This window comes from Rhinopithecus bieti, unplaced genomic scaffold (assembly GCF_001698545.2).
Source record: "Rhinopithecus bieti isolate Rb0 unplaced genomic scaffold, ASM169854v2 scaffold_5153, whole genome shotgun sequence".
Classification (NCBI taxonomy): domain Eukaryota; kingdom Metazoa; phylum Chordata; class Mammalia; order Primates; family Cercopithecidae; genus Rhinopithecus; species Rhinopithecus bieti.
Window position 1 is genome coordinate 517,099 of NW_016804751.1, and position 13,991 is coordinate 531,089.

Here is a 13,991-nt window from a genome sequence, read left to right on the forward strand (position 1 = left end):
TTTTTTTTTTTTTTTTTTTTTTTTTTTTTTTGTAAAGACAGGTTCTAGCTCTGTCACTCAGGCTGTAGTGCAGATAGCTCACTGCAGCCTCGAACTCCTGGGCAGAGTTCTCCTCAGCCTCCCAAAATGGTAGTATTACAGGTGTGAGTCACTGTGCCGGGACTGTGTGTCAGTAAAAAATTTCGCTTGTTCTGGAATTAACCCAAGGTCTTTAGTACCATTAATTCACTAACAACAATTAAAAAAAAAACCCTCCCTAAAGACAAAGTAGGTGGCAGTTGAAGAGCACTTTCAATATTAACATAGAGTATCTTGAACCTTAGAGCCACGAAAGAAGAAAAACTAAATTCAGTGAAATTTGCACATGATAACAGCCTTGGTTGGTTGGTTGGCTTTTCCCTGACAGCTTCTGGGAACTGAATGAACTTAATTATGTTTTATTAATAAACTATTATTAATTTTGCATCCTGAAATAAGTGCTTGAATCAGGAATAGCATACTTCCCACTAAACTCCTTTTGCCTGAATGAAAACTTGAGATACCCATCTATATTTCAAGGGCACTTTTAAGAGCTACCAAATATGCCATAACATTCTTGGAAAACAGTATACGCTGTCAGTTTGCCTAGGTAGAGAGAGGAGCTGATAAGGAAATCCTCAAGTTCCTTTCTTTTATTCTGAGCTGTATTCTGTGGATAGGGATTTTGCATTTCAGTGCTAACAATGTTTTCCAGCACCTAACACCATGAGTATTCAAAAGTCTGATGTTATCATTAATGTATGTTATGAACATACAATGGTACATCTTATGAATATTACATTTATTTTCTATTTCTACAATGTTTTCAGAGGAAATATTTTTACCCTAACCTGGATTCTATTACTATCCATTAATTGTGGTTCAGAAAATTGTCTCACAGGCAGGTAGTTTCCTAATTATATTTTACTCAATAATTTTATTTCTCAATATGACAGGCTGTGTAGTCCACTGGAAAAGGCATTATGCTGCTCTATCTCCAGCACCTAGAACAATGCCTTAACCAGAACAGGTGCATAGTATTTGCTGAGTGAATTCTAATACTACTTCTGGGTAAAATTAAGTAAATTATGTAGTTCTTGAGGGACTCAGTCTAGATGACCCCTAATCTTCCACGGTAAGGTTTTGTGGTTTTTATTTTGGCTTTTCTAAATGTTCTAAAAATAGTAGTGGATGAAAACGATGTAGTATTCTGTAAAATCAATTGGTGGAGATTGTAGATAGACGGCTCATAAGACATCAGTATTACAAATCCTATGTGTGTGCGCGTGTGGTCATACAAGGCAAAGTTCAAGTCTTTTTTCATGAAGATGATAAATTACAGTCTTGTTTGGGCAAGTTAACTCAAGAAGTGGTTCAAATAAACGTCATAGTTTTCATTGTATATTCAGTGCCTAGTACAGTTACTGGCTCATAGTAGGTATTCAAAAAATAGTGATTGAATTAATTGCCTTCATTAACTAGACGCAGCTAGGTCTCTAACCCTCCTTAGAAAGAGATGAAGCTGTAACCAGAAATCCCTTAAAAGGTAAGGACCAGTAATCAGGCTGAGCTAAGCTCATGGGTCCTACGAGACAGGCTTAGAGCACTGAAGGAAGAGAACTCAAGCGTGAGAGAAAGCAAAACAAAAGTAAAGAGAAGAGGAAAAACATTTCTAAAGTGGGGGTTGGCAGGAAGCCACCGCAATTACCGCAGGTCAACCCTGGCCAATAGGTGGTCACCTCAAGAACTTACCATTAAAACCCTCGGCTACACAGACCTCACTTTTAAAAGGTTATTAATTCTGACATGCCCAAGTTCATCTGAGTTCCTTAGAGCAACCACCAGCACCTACTTCACGACCTATCCTCCATTCCATTCAAATAACGCAGCCAATAGGAAAATCCTCCGCCTTGAGCCAACGACTCGGCGTAGCTGAAACACGCCGGGAGGCAGATCTGCCCTGTAGACCCTTGCGGTTCCACTGCTGGCCTCCGGATTCCCGGGAGCCCCCAGCCCGGCAGGACAACCTTCCTTCCCCGCTTCCTCCTTTCCAGGTCTGTCCCAGCCCCCGCTGCCTGGGCCACACCCGCTTCCCTCCGGTGGCGCAGCCACCCCCGCCGCAGTTCGCGGGAGCGCCTTTCCTGGGGCGGGCACAGGCCCAGGGCGCATGCGCACTGGTCGAAGGGCACCTCCCAGTCCGGATCTCGCGAAGTTACGTTAGATTGGCCGCCGGTGACGGGCGGCCGTGCTGGGGGCGGGAGGGCTTCTGTGGTAGGAAGGGAGGTCCGCTCGGCCGGGCGCGCCGCCCCAGTGCTCTGTGGGATACTGGAAGTCTCGAGCGTCTCCTCCCGGTTCCCAGCCCTCCTCTGGCCCTCACTCATAGAAACATTCACACACCCCCTGCCTCCCCTCTCTTCCCTCTCCGCCTCCCCCTTCCCCCCCCCTCGCGATAAGAAGACCCGGCGGCAGGAGAGGGGATGAAGATGGCGGACGCGAAGCAGAAGCGGAACGAGCAGCTGAAGCGCTGGATCGGCTCCGAGACGGACCTTGAGCCACCGGTGGTGAAGCGCCAGAAGACCAAGGTGAAGTTCGACGATGGCGCCGTCTTCCTGGCTGCTTGCTCCAGCGGGGACACGGACGAGGTCCTCAAGCTGCTGCACCGCGGCGCCGACATCAATTACGCCAATGTGGACGGACTCACTGCCCTGCACCAGGTCTGTGCGCCCAGCCGCCGGCTCTCCTGACCCTGAGGGTCCTCGTCGGCCTCCCGCCGGGGCCTGCCCTCAGTTCTCCACCTCTTGAGGCTGGGGGCGGCGGGAGGCTCCCTGCTGCGGGGTGAGGGGGCGGTTTCCCGAGAGGGCGGGAGGGAGAGCTGGTGGAGGGGAGGGCGCTGGGCTTGAGGCCCCCTTCAGAACAGTTGCTGGTGGAGTTGGGACCCGGGTGATTTCCGGGGCACAGGGGAAAAGGAACTGTGGTCGTCTTGGGGCCCCAGGGCCATTGGTGGATGAGTCTGGGATTTGGGGTCGAGACAAGGAGGGGTGTAGTGGGGTTGTGCCTGGGCCCCCGTGTCAGTGATAAATTCGGAGGGGTGGATGCTGAAGGAAGAAAACTAACAAGGGGCATTAGGGACGCTTAGGCAGATGAACATCTTTGACTTGTAGGTAGGCATTGGATTTGTTGCACTTTTGAGGACTTGATTACAAATGATGATGATAATAATAGTAATCTAGAGCCCTAAGCCGAGTGCCCTGAGCGAACGATTTCCTGTTTTCTCATTTATTACTCTTGGTCACTGGGGAGGGGAAAACAGGGTGTAATTAACTCATCTGCACCGGCTGAAAGGAAGGAGATGGAAGTGGGTAGAGTAAGGAAGCCCTCTAAAGGGCTTGCCCACCTCCGGACCGGAACGTGTTGAGTCTGATACTCGAAGTTTGCCGCAGTGTCAGAGATCCTTGAGCCCCAGGTCCTGGGGTGTGCACTGGTGTTAGAAAGAGAAGAATAAATAGGGAACACTCTTTTCAAAGCCGGTTACCAAGCTCTGATTTTTCTTTTGGGGGTGGGAAAAAGACTGGTCACAAACTTTTCTCAAAATGGATGCTTTGTGCATGTTAAAGTTTTATAGTAGTCTGATTGGGATCTCTCAATGTTAGCCAAATAAGGAGAAACTATTGGCAATCCAGAGATAATGTTGCCTTGCCTTTAACAGGCCAAAAGCAACACAACCATGTAGAGTTCTGCATAAAAAGCAATTTTTAAGTAATGGTAATAGGTGACAAGACGTAGGCTTTTTCGATTTTGTTGGCGGGCAACTTGGAATAACTATAATAGAAAATGACTTTGCAGCAATAGCTTCCCCTTACAATGAAAAGACTTGTAAGCTATCTCAAAGTTGCCTTGGTTGTATGTGGAAGATGCATAGCCTTATTTCGAGTAATGGGAGATTGAAAACTCAAGGCTTTATATTTCATGAATATTAACTTGATGCCTTTTTAAAAGAGGTGTGTAGTGACATTTTTCCTTGTATTGCTTACTGTTTAAGGGAGTGATGACCATTTTAAATTTTATGTAATGGAATTCTCATATCAGACTTAGAGTATAGTCTTTGTTTACAAAGTTGACTGGATACATTGAAATTATTGACAAATTGCAGGAGAAATATGGAATTAAAAATGTGGCACCCAGTAAAAATATAGCAAGGTGTCTAGCGTTTTCTCTATTTCATTAATTTAGATTCTCTAATGCATAGCAAACTTTTTATTTGGGTGAAGTTTATTTAAGGCATATCATAACTCTTAAGATTTTAAAACCATGGTGTTGAGAATGAAAGAAACTTTTGGCATTAAAAATGATAATGTAATTATGTAAGATGAATCTTCAATTTCTTTCAAGTGTACTTTACACTTTTTAGTGTTTTAGTGTGAAACAGGTTTTGATTATTACTGTAGGTCAGGATAATTGGATAATTGTTCTCATCAATATGTTTTATTCAAATCGTCAAATAGAAATTTAAAGTTACTATTGTTGTGGAGGAACCCAATTGTATTGGCCTGGAGGAAGACTAAGATTTTTGATATTTACATTATTATAATACTGGTTTAGGGAGGAAGAGAAAATACATTTAACTGTCTTCTTAAGATCTTTTTTCTCCTCTCAATATTCACATGTTGCAAGAATTCTCAGACTTACCAGTGTCTTCCTGATTAACTGAATTCAGTGGTCAGTTTGGTGTTGTGTAGCTGTATCTTTACTGGGTATTTTGTTTTAGTTGACAAACACTTAAACAGAAGTTTCTAAATTTACACCATTTGCATAATATCTTTCTGTCACTTTTTGTCACTGTGAGCGTTTGACCCGATAATTTCCAACTGCCTCCCCTTTTCCATAACATTTTTCCTTATCTGCAAGTTCCTTAAATCAGTGAAGCCAAAATCTTTAAAATATCAAGCATTAACATTTTTGTTATGTTTTCTTCACTCTCATTTCTTATTTATCAACTCTTGTACTTTTTTCCCATTGTTACTATGAAAATAGGGAGTTCACTTTGGGCAAATTTAGGACAACAGCTAGTGAAAGACAATAAATAAACACACACACAAGAAAATTTTAAGCTTTTAAGAAATCTCTTAAACTTAGCTTGTTTTCCATACTTAATTCGAAATACTAAAATCACTGATTTAATAGTCCTTGAATAGTTTTTTAAAAATTTAACCTCAAAAGATCGTAGAATACCTAAAATGTTTTACTGGGTTAATTATTGTTTATTCTTTTCTGAATATTCATTTACTTTTTGGTTTTGATCAAGTGTTCTAAATTTCATTGTCAAGAGGAGAGTTTTAGGACCGTCACAACCCACAAATATACTTTTACAAAATACAAAATCTAGTATTTTGCTTTTATTTTAAATATAAACAGCTTATATTGAAAGGTTTATTAATTTGTTGAATGTGCTCCCTCATTAGAAGTTATAAAAGATATCCAGTCTTCAGCTGTTCTTTTTGTGTAGAAATATGTCCTCTATATAGAAGAAAAAGCAGTGTTTCTTGTCGAATTTCCTATCTTAGTCTCCAGAATAGCCTTTCTTCCCCACCCACTCCACCCGGGACCTGACCCCCAAAGCTACAAAACAGCACAAAGTTAACCATAGATATAGATTTCCGGTTTTCTTACCGAGGTCTGGAGTAGAATTTCATTATTACCAGTGGGGCAATAATCAGGTTCTGATTTTATAGCTACCTGGTAGAGTTTTACAGTACGTGATTATATCTCTATTTTGGCATACTTTATGAAGATTTAAGGAGATTAATAAGGTTATATATAGAATGCCTTATTGCTGATTCTTACTGATACTGGTGTGCATAAAATACAGGGCTGAGATTTTTCTCCAGCAGTTTTGAGTTTAGCCTGTTGATTTTAACCTTAAAATCTTTTCTTTTTCCTCTGCGCCAGTGACTTCCAAGTCAGTTTACAGTTCCGTCATTTCTGCAAAGCTCCAAGCCTCATTTCCATTTTTTTGGGTTATGTATTGATTTAAAATGAAATATTATTAAATGTATTGCAATTTTATATTTAATAATGTCTTTTAAGTAGTAATATAGTAAATACAAGTTCACCCCCTTTGCCATAGAATGGCAACTACTGTATTCACGTTAACCTTTGTGATTTCTTCAAAGGATTTCTTGCTGTTCAAACATAGATTTTCATAGTTGCAATTCAGTATTATAATTTTATGTTTATCGCTTGACATTAGAGGTACTTCTTTAGACTTTACCAGCATCCTTTTTAAAACTAATTATTTTAAAGTACTATTAATTTGGTTATAAGACTGTTTTACATCATTGTCAGGAATTTCTTTAAATTCAGCCTACAACAAGTCTATCTTTCCTCATCAAGCCTACTCTTCTCATTGATGTCCCTGTTTTTGTCAGTGATCTTTAGATCAAGTTAAACATTTTAGTTATTGTTTACTCATTCCCCTTGTCTATGTATAATCCAGTCTATCTTCTAGCTCAGTCTTTTCTTTACAATTACCTTGGCATCAGTTCTTTTCCTTGCCATTCTTTACTGGCAACCTAGTTCATACCTTTATTATTATTATTTTTTTTTGAGACAGTGTTTCACTCTTGTTGCCCAGACTGGAGTGCAGTGATGCTATCTTGGCTCACCGAAACCTCCACCTCCCGTCTTCAAGCAATTCTCCTGCCTCAGCTTTCCGAGTAGCTGGGATTACAGGCATGTGCCACCATGCTCGGCTAATTTTGTATTTTTAGTAGAGACGCGGTTTCTCCATGTTGGTCAGACTGGTCTTGAACTCCTGACCTCAGGTGATCCACCCGCCTCAGCCTCCCAAACTGCTGGGATTACAGGCGTGAGCCACCGCACCTGACCTTATTTTTATCCCTAGAGTATAGTAATAGCTTAATTGTTTTTCCTTCCTCTGTTCACTCCCTGATTTAGTCTAGCATGCATATTGCTGTCATATTCATCTTTGAACAGTATCACTCTGATGGTGTCACTCCTCTCTCTAAATTTGGATATAATACATTTTATCATTTAACTTATGGTTGGTATATCTCCATTGTGTTGTATCCTTTATAGAAATGGGTTAATTTGCTGACATTTCAACCAGATCTTTACATTTTTTATTTCCACGCCTTTAGCCATGGTTTTTATGCTCTCTCCCTTGTTTGCCAATTAAAATTCTAGTCATTGTTCAAGATTCTCATTCTCTTCTCTGGGGTGTTCACTGTACCTTATATTCTGCCTCTCCTGCAATAAAAACACTTTTTACTGAATAGTGTTTGTGTTTGTCTTCCCTTATAGCTTCTGAGGACCTAATCGTCCACATTTTTGTATTTCCAGAGCCTAGCACATAGTGGGCGCTCACTAAAGATTTATTGAATTTTATCTTTTTACTTTAAATCATCAATAGGAAGTTTTAGAGTTATTTGTATGTTGTGAAATACATTTTTGAAACCTTCGCAGCAGATACTTAGCATATTGTTCTTGCACATAATGGAATTTGTGTGATTATGAAACAGATTAAAAAATTTGTTGTGGATTTCATTGTATTTACTTTGAAAATTCTTTTTTTTTTTTTTTTGAAATGGAGTCTCATTCTGTCATCTAGGCTGAAGTGCAGTGATGTAGTCTTGGCTCACTGCAAACTTCGCCTCCCAGGTTCAAGCGATTCTCCTGATTCTCCTGCCACAGCCTCCTGAGTAGCTGGGATTACAGGTGCGTGGCACCACACCTGACTAATTTTTTTTGTATTTTTAGTAGAGATGAGGTTTCACCGTGTTGGCTGGGCTGGTTTTGTACTCCTGACCCCAAGTGATCTGCCCGCCTTGGCCTTCCAAAGTGGATTACAGGTGTGAGCCACCGTGGCCGGCCTAAAAAATCCTTAATATTGACCTCCTTTCTTCTAAATTCTAAAGCAGTCTAGATCTTGGTTAAGTGGTCGAAAAATATATCCAGTTGAGTCATTAATTAATTACTCACTTTCTAAGAGTCTGAGCTAGATCCTCTAGAGGAGAGGTTCACAAATGGCTGGGCCGTGGACAGGTCGGTCCATGACCTGTAAGGAACCAGGCCACACAGCAGGAGGTGAGCGACACACTGGAGAGCTAGCATTACGGCCTGCAATCCGCCTCTTGTCAGATCAGCAGTAGCATTAGATTCTCATAGGAGCGCGGACCCTATTGTGAACTGTGCTTTTGAGGTATCTAGGTTGTGTGCTCTTTATGAGGATCTAATGCCTGGTGATGATATGAGGTAGAACAGTTTCATCTGGCCCCACTCCCCAAACCCCATCTATGGAAAAATTGTCATTCACGCAACTGGTTCCTGATGCCAAGGTTGGGTACCACTTCTAGAGGAATACAAAGTAGGATGTTCCATGTTCTATGCTATTACAATTTTAAAATAGTTTTTCTTTTACTTTCCAGTACAGACAGACTTACAGATAGATTTAATATGAAATCCTTTTGCTCTTAAAGTACAAATTTGATCTACTTCTAAGGGAGCCATTTTAAGCATCTTTGTAAAATATGTGATCCTCTCGTCAGTAAAAGGAATACTGTAGTCTTCTTAAGATGTGAAGTGTAAAAGACACTGGAAGCAATTAATTTTGAATTGCTTGTTAGCAAATAATTTAATTGATTATTTTGAAAAATCTGAATTAAGAGTTTATAGTTCGTAACTGTTTACCCTTTTTTTGATGGAGAATGTTAAGATCTTGGAAGAACCTATTGGATAACTTGAGCATTAAAATTTGTGTCTAAAAGAATGTGCAGTGTAAAATATTTCTCTGCATAGTTTTCTTTTTAGAAAAGCTGTAACACTTATGCTCATGCCTTTCAAAAGTTTTTATTGAAATCATCCTAAATCCATATTTAAAAACCTACCTAAACAAACAAACAGAACCCTCCCAACACCAAACTGGCCCCTCACTTCCTACAGATAAGTGGGCAACCCTAGCCATATATGGGGTGTGCTGGTAGGGCACCAGTTCCCTCGCTGCTGCTGTTACAATGCATTTTCTGTAGTTGCTGCCTCTATGCTTCCTGGCAACACTTTTGTGGTCTGACTTTGAGGTGTCGTAACCAACACCATCTTTCATGTGCCTCAGCTACAGTATGATTGCAAGCTGTGACTGAGCATTTTCTAGTATAGCCAGGTCAAAACACTGGATGGAATAGAGGAAATGTTTTTCATCATCCATTTGTTATTACCACATTTAAAATTACAGTTCACATAAGAAAAGTACTTTAAAATCTTATTAGATGATTTTGAAAGAAAACTATTTAAAACCTTTTAATAGGGGGAGGCATAAAACATTGTTTTGTTACCACCGTAACATGTTACTTCTTGACACTATATGAAGTTGCTGTTTTCATTGCCTCTGCCTGCAAAAAATTGCCATCTTTTACTCCACCCTTCTTTTGAAAGTTTGTGGGGCTCCACAATAAGGTTGAAAAGATGATGAGGTATTGGTATTTTGGTATACTTGTTTGAAAGATTGAAGACCTCCAACAATTGTAAGTTTATCCTCAGTTGGAGTCAGATATGTAGTAGCCATGACTTAATCAGTGTTTTATTGAGGAGCAGTGCTTTACCAAACAGTAGTTTAATTTTCACAACATGCTTTTTCACTTGCTCAAGGTTAACAAGAAAATAAATGGCACAGCTGGAATTCTTATACAGGTCTGTTTGATTCCAAAGCTCAAACTTTACCCTATGCCAGGTATCTTCTTTAAAGTCTGAAGAAGAGAATATTCTTAAATCTTTTCCTCATTTAAGGAATGGTGGTGGTTAGTAGTTGGAGGTTTCTCTGTAAATTAACTGAAAAATCAAGTGAAACACAAATGTAATTTTTTTCTTCATCCACTTTTGTTTTAGCTAGCTCATACTTTTAAGACCTTTCTATGGTAATTGAACTGCAGTAGTACTGTATCTAAATTAATCTCAGAATTCAAAATTGTCCTAAATTTTAGGAAGTGCCAAGATTATTTTTGACTTATCATTATGTGCAGAATACATCAGCAGCAGCAAGAAACACTCCTTTTTTCAGGACGTAGAATTTAATTTTTAACTACCTTTATTTTTCTTTACCCTAATAGCAATTTATATTGTTTCAGTTGTGTGTGTGTGTGTGTGTGTGATGTGTATATGTGTGTTTTGAGACAGCGTGACAGACTCTGTCACCACGGCTGGAGTGCAGTGGCATGAACATAGTTCACTGTAGCCTTTTTGGGCTCGAGTGATCCTCCCACCTCAGCCTCCCGTCAGCTGGGAATACAGGCATGTGCCACCACTTCCAGCTAATTTTTTTTTCTTGGAGACGGGGTCTCCCTGTGTTGCCCAGGCTAGTATCAAACTTCTGGGCCCAAGTGATGCTCTCATCTCAGCCTCCTAAAGTACTGGGATTACAGGCATGAACCACTGCACTCAGCCTGTTTTAGTTTTTTTAAATCATTTACAGTAAAATTTTTATACATACATACATGTACCTATTTGACTCTTTTTAGAGACAAATTGTAGGAGACTTTATATCAGGGATACTGGGGGAAAAAAAGAAGTCCCTTAGGTACCCTTAAGGTAGGGACTTTGGTTCTTTTTTCTTTAAATCTCCTTTTGTATCTGCATGTTGTTTTAGTAGGTGCACAATAAGTATTTAATGATTTTAAAAAATTGGATACAATGTAAACTAGTATTTTGAAGAGCAGAATTCATAGAATACAAAATAATAATTTGGGTAAATATAACACACTGACAAACTTTTAAAATGTCCTAATAAAAAACTTATATCAACCACTTACTTTTATAATACTTACAATGTAAAGGTAGCCATTATTACAATCAAAACATTTATTAGGTGGTTGGGTATGGTGGCTCATGCCTGTAGTCCTAGCACTTTGGGAGGCTGAGGCAGGCAGATCACCTGAGCTCAGGAATTTGAGATCAGCCTCACTAACATGGCAAAACCCCGTCTCTACTAAAAATACAAAGAAAAAAAAAATTAGGCATGTGGTGGCACATGCCTAATAATCCCAGCTACTCGGGAGGCTGAGGCACGAGAATCGCCTGAACCCAAGAGGCAGAGATTGGAGTGAACTGAGATTGTGCCACTTCACTCCAGCCTGGGTGACAGAGCGAGATTCTGTCTTAAAGACAAAAATTATCGGGATGTTAGATTTATTTTTGAAATGGAATCTATTACTGATTATCAATAGAAGCTTCAGTTTATGTAACTAAACAAATTCTTGAGTGTTCATTTATAAAAGTAATCTCTAGGTTGGATGTAGTGGCTCACACCTGTAATCCCAGCACTTTGAGAAGCCAAGGCGAGAGACTTGATCCCAGAAGTTCAAGACCAGCCTGGGCAATATAGGGAGACCCTGTCTCTACCAATAAAGAAATAAGAAAGAAAAAGGAAAAGAAATCTTTAGCATGGTAACATTAGAAATAATGCATATTTTCTAGTTATTTTACTCATACTTTTTTCTCCAAATAACATTTTTACTATGGCTCCCTCTATGTCAGTATTTTCTGACCTTATTAGTGTTTTGGTTGTTTATCTTTTCATTGTTATGCTGGCTAACCATAAAAAGACATGCTTGAGTTCTGTGTTACTGCCCTAAGTGTGCTTGCTGCTCAACTCAAATGCTCTTTCATGGGTGGAGACATTCCACATTGTCATGTGTTATATAGGCATTTCTGAAATGACATTCAGTAGAAACCATGGAAAGAAGTGAAAGCATTCCTCAGCTGTCACCTTTTTAGTAGTCTATTTATTATGTGTATTGAGTGACATATTCTGCAGAGAGAGCTTCACTTAATAAAAAGCTTTACTTTAACTTGATGATTTCACTCATATTTGAACTGAAATTACTATTTCCTTGGTTTAACATGACCGCTAACAATAAAATCATAAGATTGTACAAAGTTCATGTCATTTTCTTGAGTACTGCATAGTGCAAAGAAGAATACATTTTGTGAGGTGTCACTTGGCACCCTCTTAAAGATTAATAACCATGTGGGAAAGTATATTTTCATGGACTGCTACACACACACATACACGTACACGTAAACACTCAGTTACCTTTACTTGTAATAAACATCCCAAATTATATATTATTAGCCTTCAAAATTGTTTTAGATGGTTATAAACTTATTTGAATATTTATACTCTTATATGGAACACTTATGGAGCTTTTCTATTGGAGTTTCAGCTCCAGAACATTTTAAAAAAATATCTTCAGTGTTGAGAGTTTTTTTTCTTTCAGGAGAGTTTTTAAATTTTGAAAATGTATCATTCAAAGATGTATCTGGTGAATAAAGGTAGATCATATAGTAATCATGGTTAATAAATATCCGTGATTACATGATATTTTCTAAAAAGCTTATTCTTAAGTGGAATATAATCATAAATAGGTCACCTTGGATTTAAGTTAACTCTTTTTATGTTGTCTGGATTTGAGTATGCTTCAGAATTTCTAAACCTAAAGTACTGTTCATTTGTGTTCTAGAGTTTGATGAAACAAGTCAGTGTTATAGGTTGTGAACATAGTCTTTTTTGTACATGTTTGTGTTTTCTACTGTGGTGCTGCCTGGCACAGTAGCTCATGCCTGTAATTGCAGCACTTTGGGAGGCTGAGGTGGGAGGATCGCTTGAGCCAGGAGTTCAAAACTGGCTTGGGCAACAAAGTGAGACCTTGTCTCTACAAAAAATTTAAAAATTAGCTGAGCATGGTGACGCGCATCCGTGGTCCCAGCTACCTGGGAGGCTGACGCAGGAGGATTGCTTGAGCACAGGAGGTTGGGGCTGCAGTGAGCTGTGATCATGCCACTGCATTCTAGCCTGAACCACAGAGTGAGACCAGGTCTTACATTTTAAAAAAAGATTGTGATGCTGCTGTCTCTAGATCATGACACTATTTCATTAAGAGCTATTGTTTTTCTTAAAGATACTGTAATTTCTACAGTTTTTCTTAAAAGGTTTGAACAGATGACATATTCAGCAATTTCTGTATTCCTTCCAAGTACATGCAATCTACTTAAGAACTTTGTAGCATATTCAAGGTTTTTTCTTTTAAAATGCCTATTGCTATTTAACTCTTTGAACCATCATTTTTTACAGTTAAAATGCCTTTATATTTTTGATCTTCTCAGTGTTTTCAATTATTTTTTGATATACATGAAAATTTAATAAGCAATTATTAAGTCTTCAGTGTCTTGCTTTTATATGGGTCGTCCCCATCTCCTTTTTTTAAATTTAATTTAATTTTATATTTTAAGACGGGAGTCTCGCTCTGTCTCCCAGGCTGGAGTGCAATGGCGCAATCTCGGCTCACTGCAAATGCCGCCTCCCAGGTTCAAGTGATTCTCCTGCCTCAGCCTCCCCAGTGGCTGGGATTACAAGCATCCACCACTACACTCGACTAATTTTTTTCTATTTTTAGTAGAGATAGGGTTTCACCATGTTGGCCAGGCTGGTCTCAAACTCCTGACCTCAGGCAATCCACTCACCTCAGCCTCCCAAAGTGCTGGGATTACAGGCGTGAGCCACCGTGCCCGGCTCTCCTTTTTATTTTTAAACATGGCTTACTTTTGTATGTTTAATGTTGTATGTGAATTTATCCCAAATAAAATAGTTGTAAAAGTTTAAAATAATTAAAACACTAAAGACAAGTGTAAAAAATTAAATGTTATCCAAAATTTCGGGACTGGAGTTTGCTCCATTTAAAAGTTTAGCATCCTTTTAAATATCTCTGTACAAGTATGTAATTTTCTATAAATGGGATCATACCTGGTTTTCTGATTTATAACCGGTTTTGAAACATTGTATATTTCAAGAAACATTTCTGTGTTAATGAATTTCATTAATGAATTCATTAACATTTAGTGTATTTTCTACTTTTTATGATATGGTGAATATTATGTACATCTTTTTTTTTTTTTTTTTTTTTTTTTTT

The 13,991-nt window shown here is 39.0% G+C and overlaps 1 protein-coding gene across 1 annotated transcript in view; it reads left to right on the top strand.

The window, feature by feature from the left end:
* Positions 1-1,797: 1,797 nt before the first annotated feature.
* Positions 1,798-13,991, top strand: part of PPP1R12A (protein phosphatase 1 regulatory subunit 12A) — a 165,036-nt gene continuing 152,842 nt past the window's right edge. The window contains 1 exon segment of the mRNA XM_017870370.1: positions 1,798-2,732. Coding sequence (XP_017725859.1) covers positions 2,496-2,732 — 237 coding nt within the window. The 5' untranslated portion in view covers positions 1,798-2,495.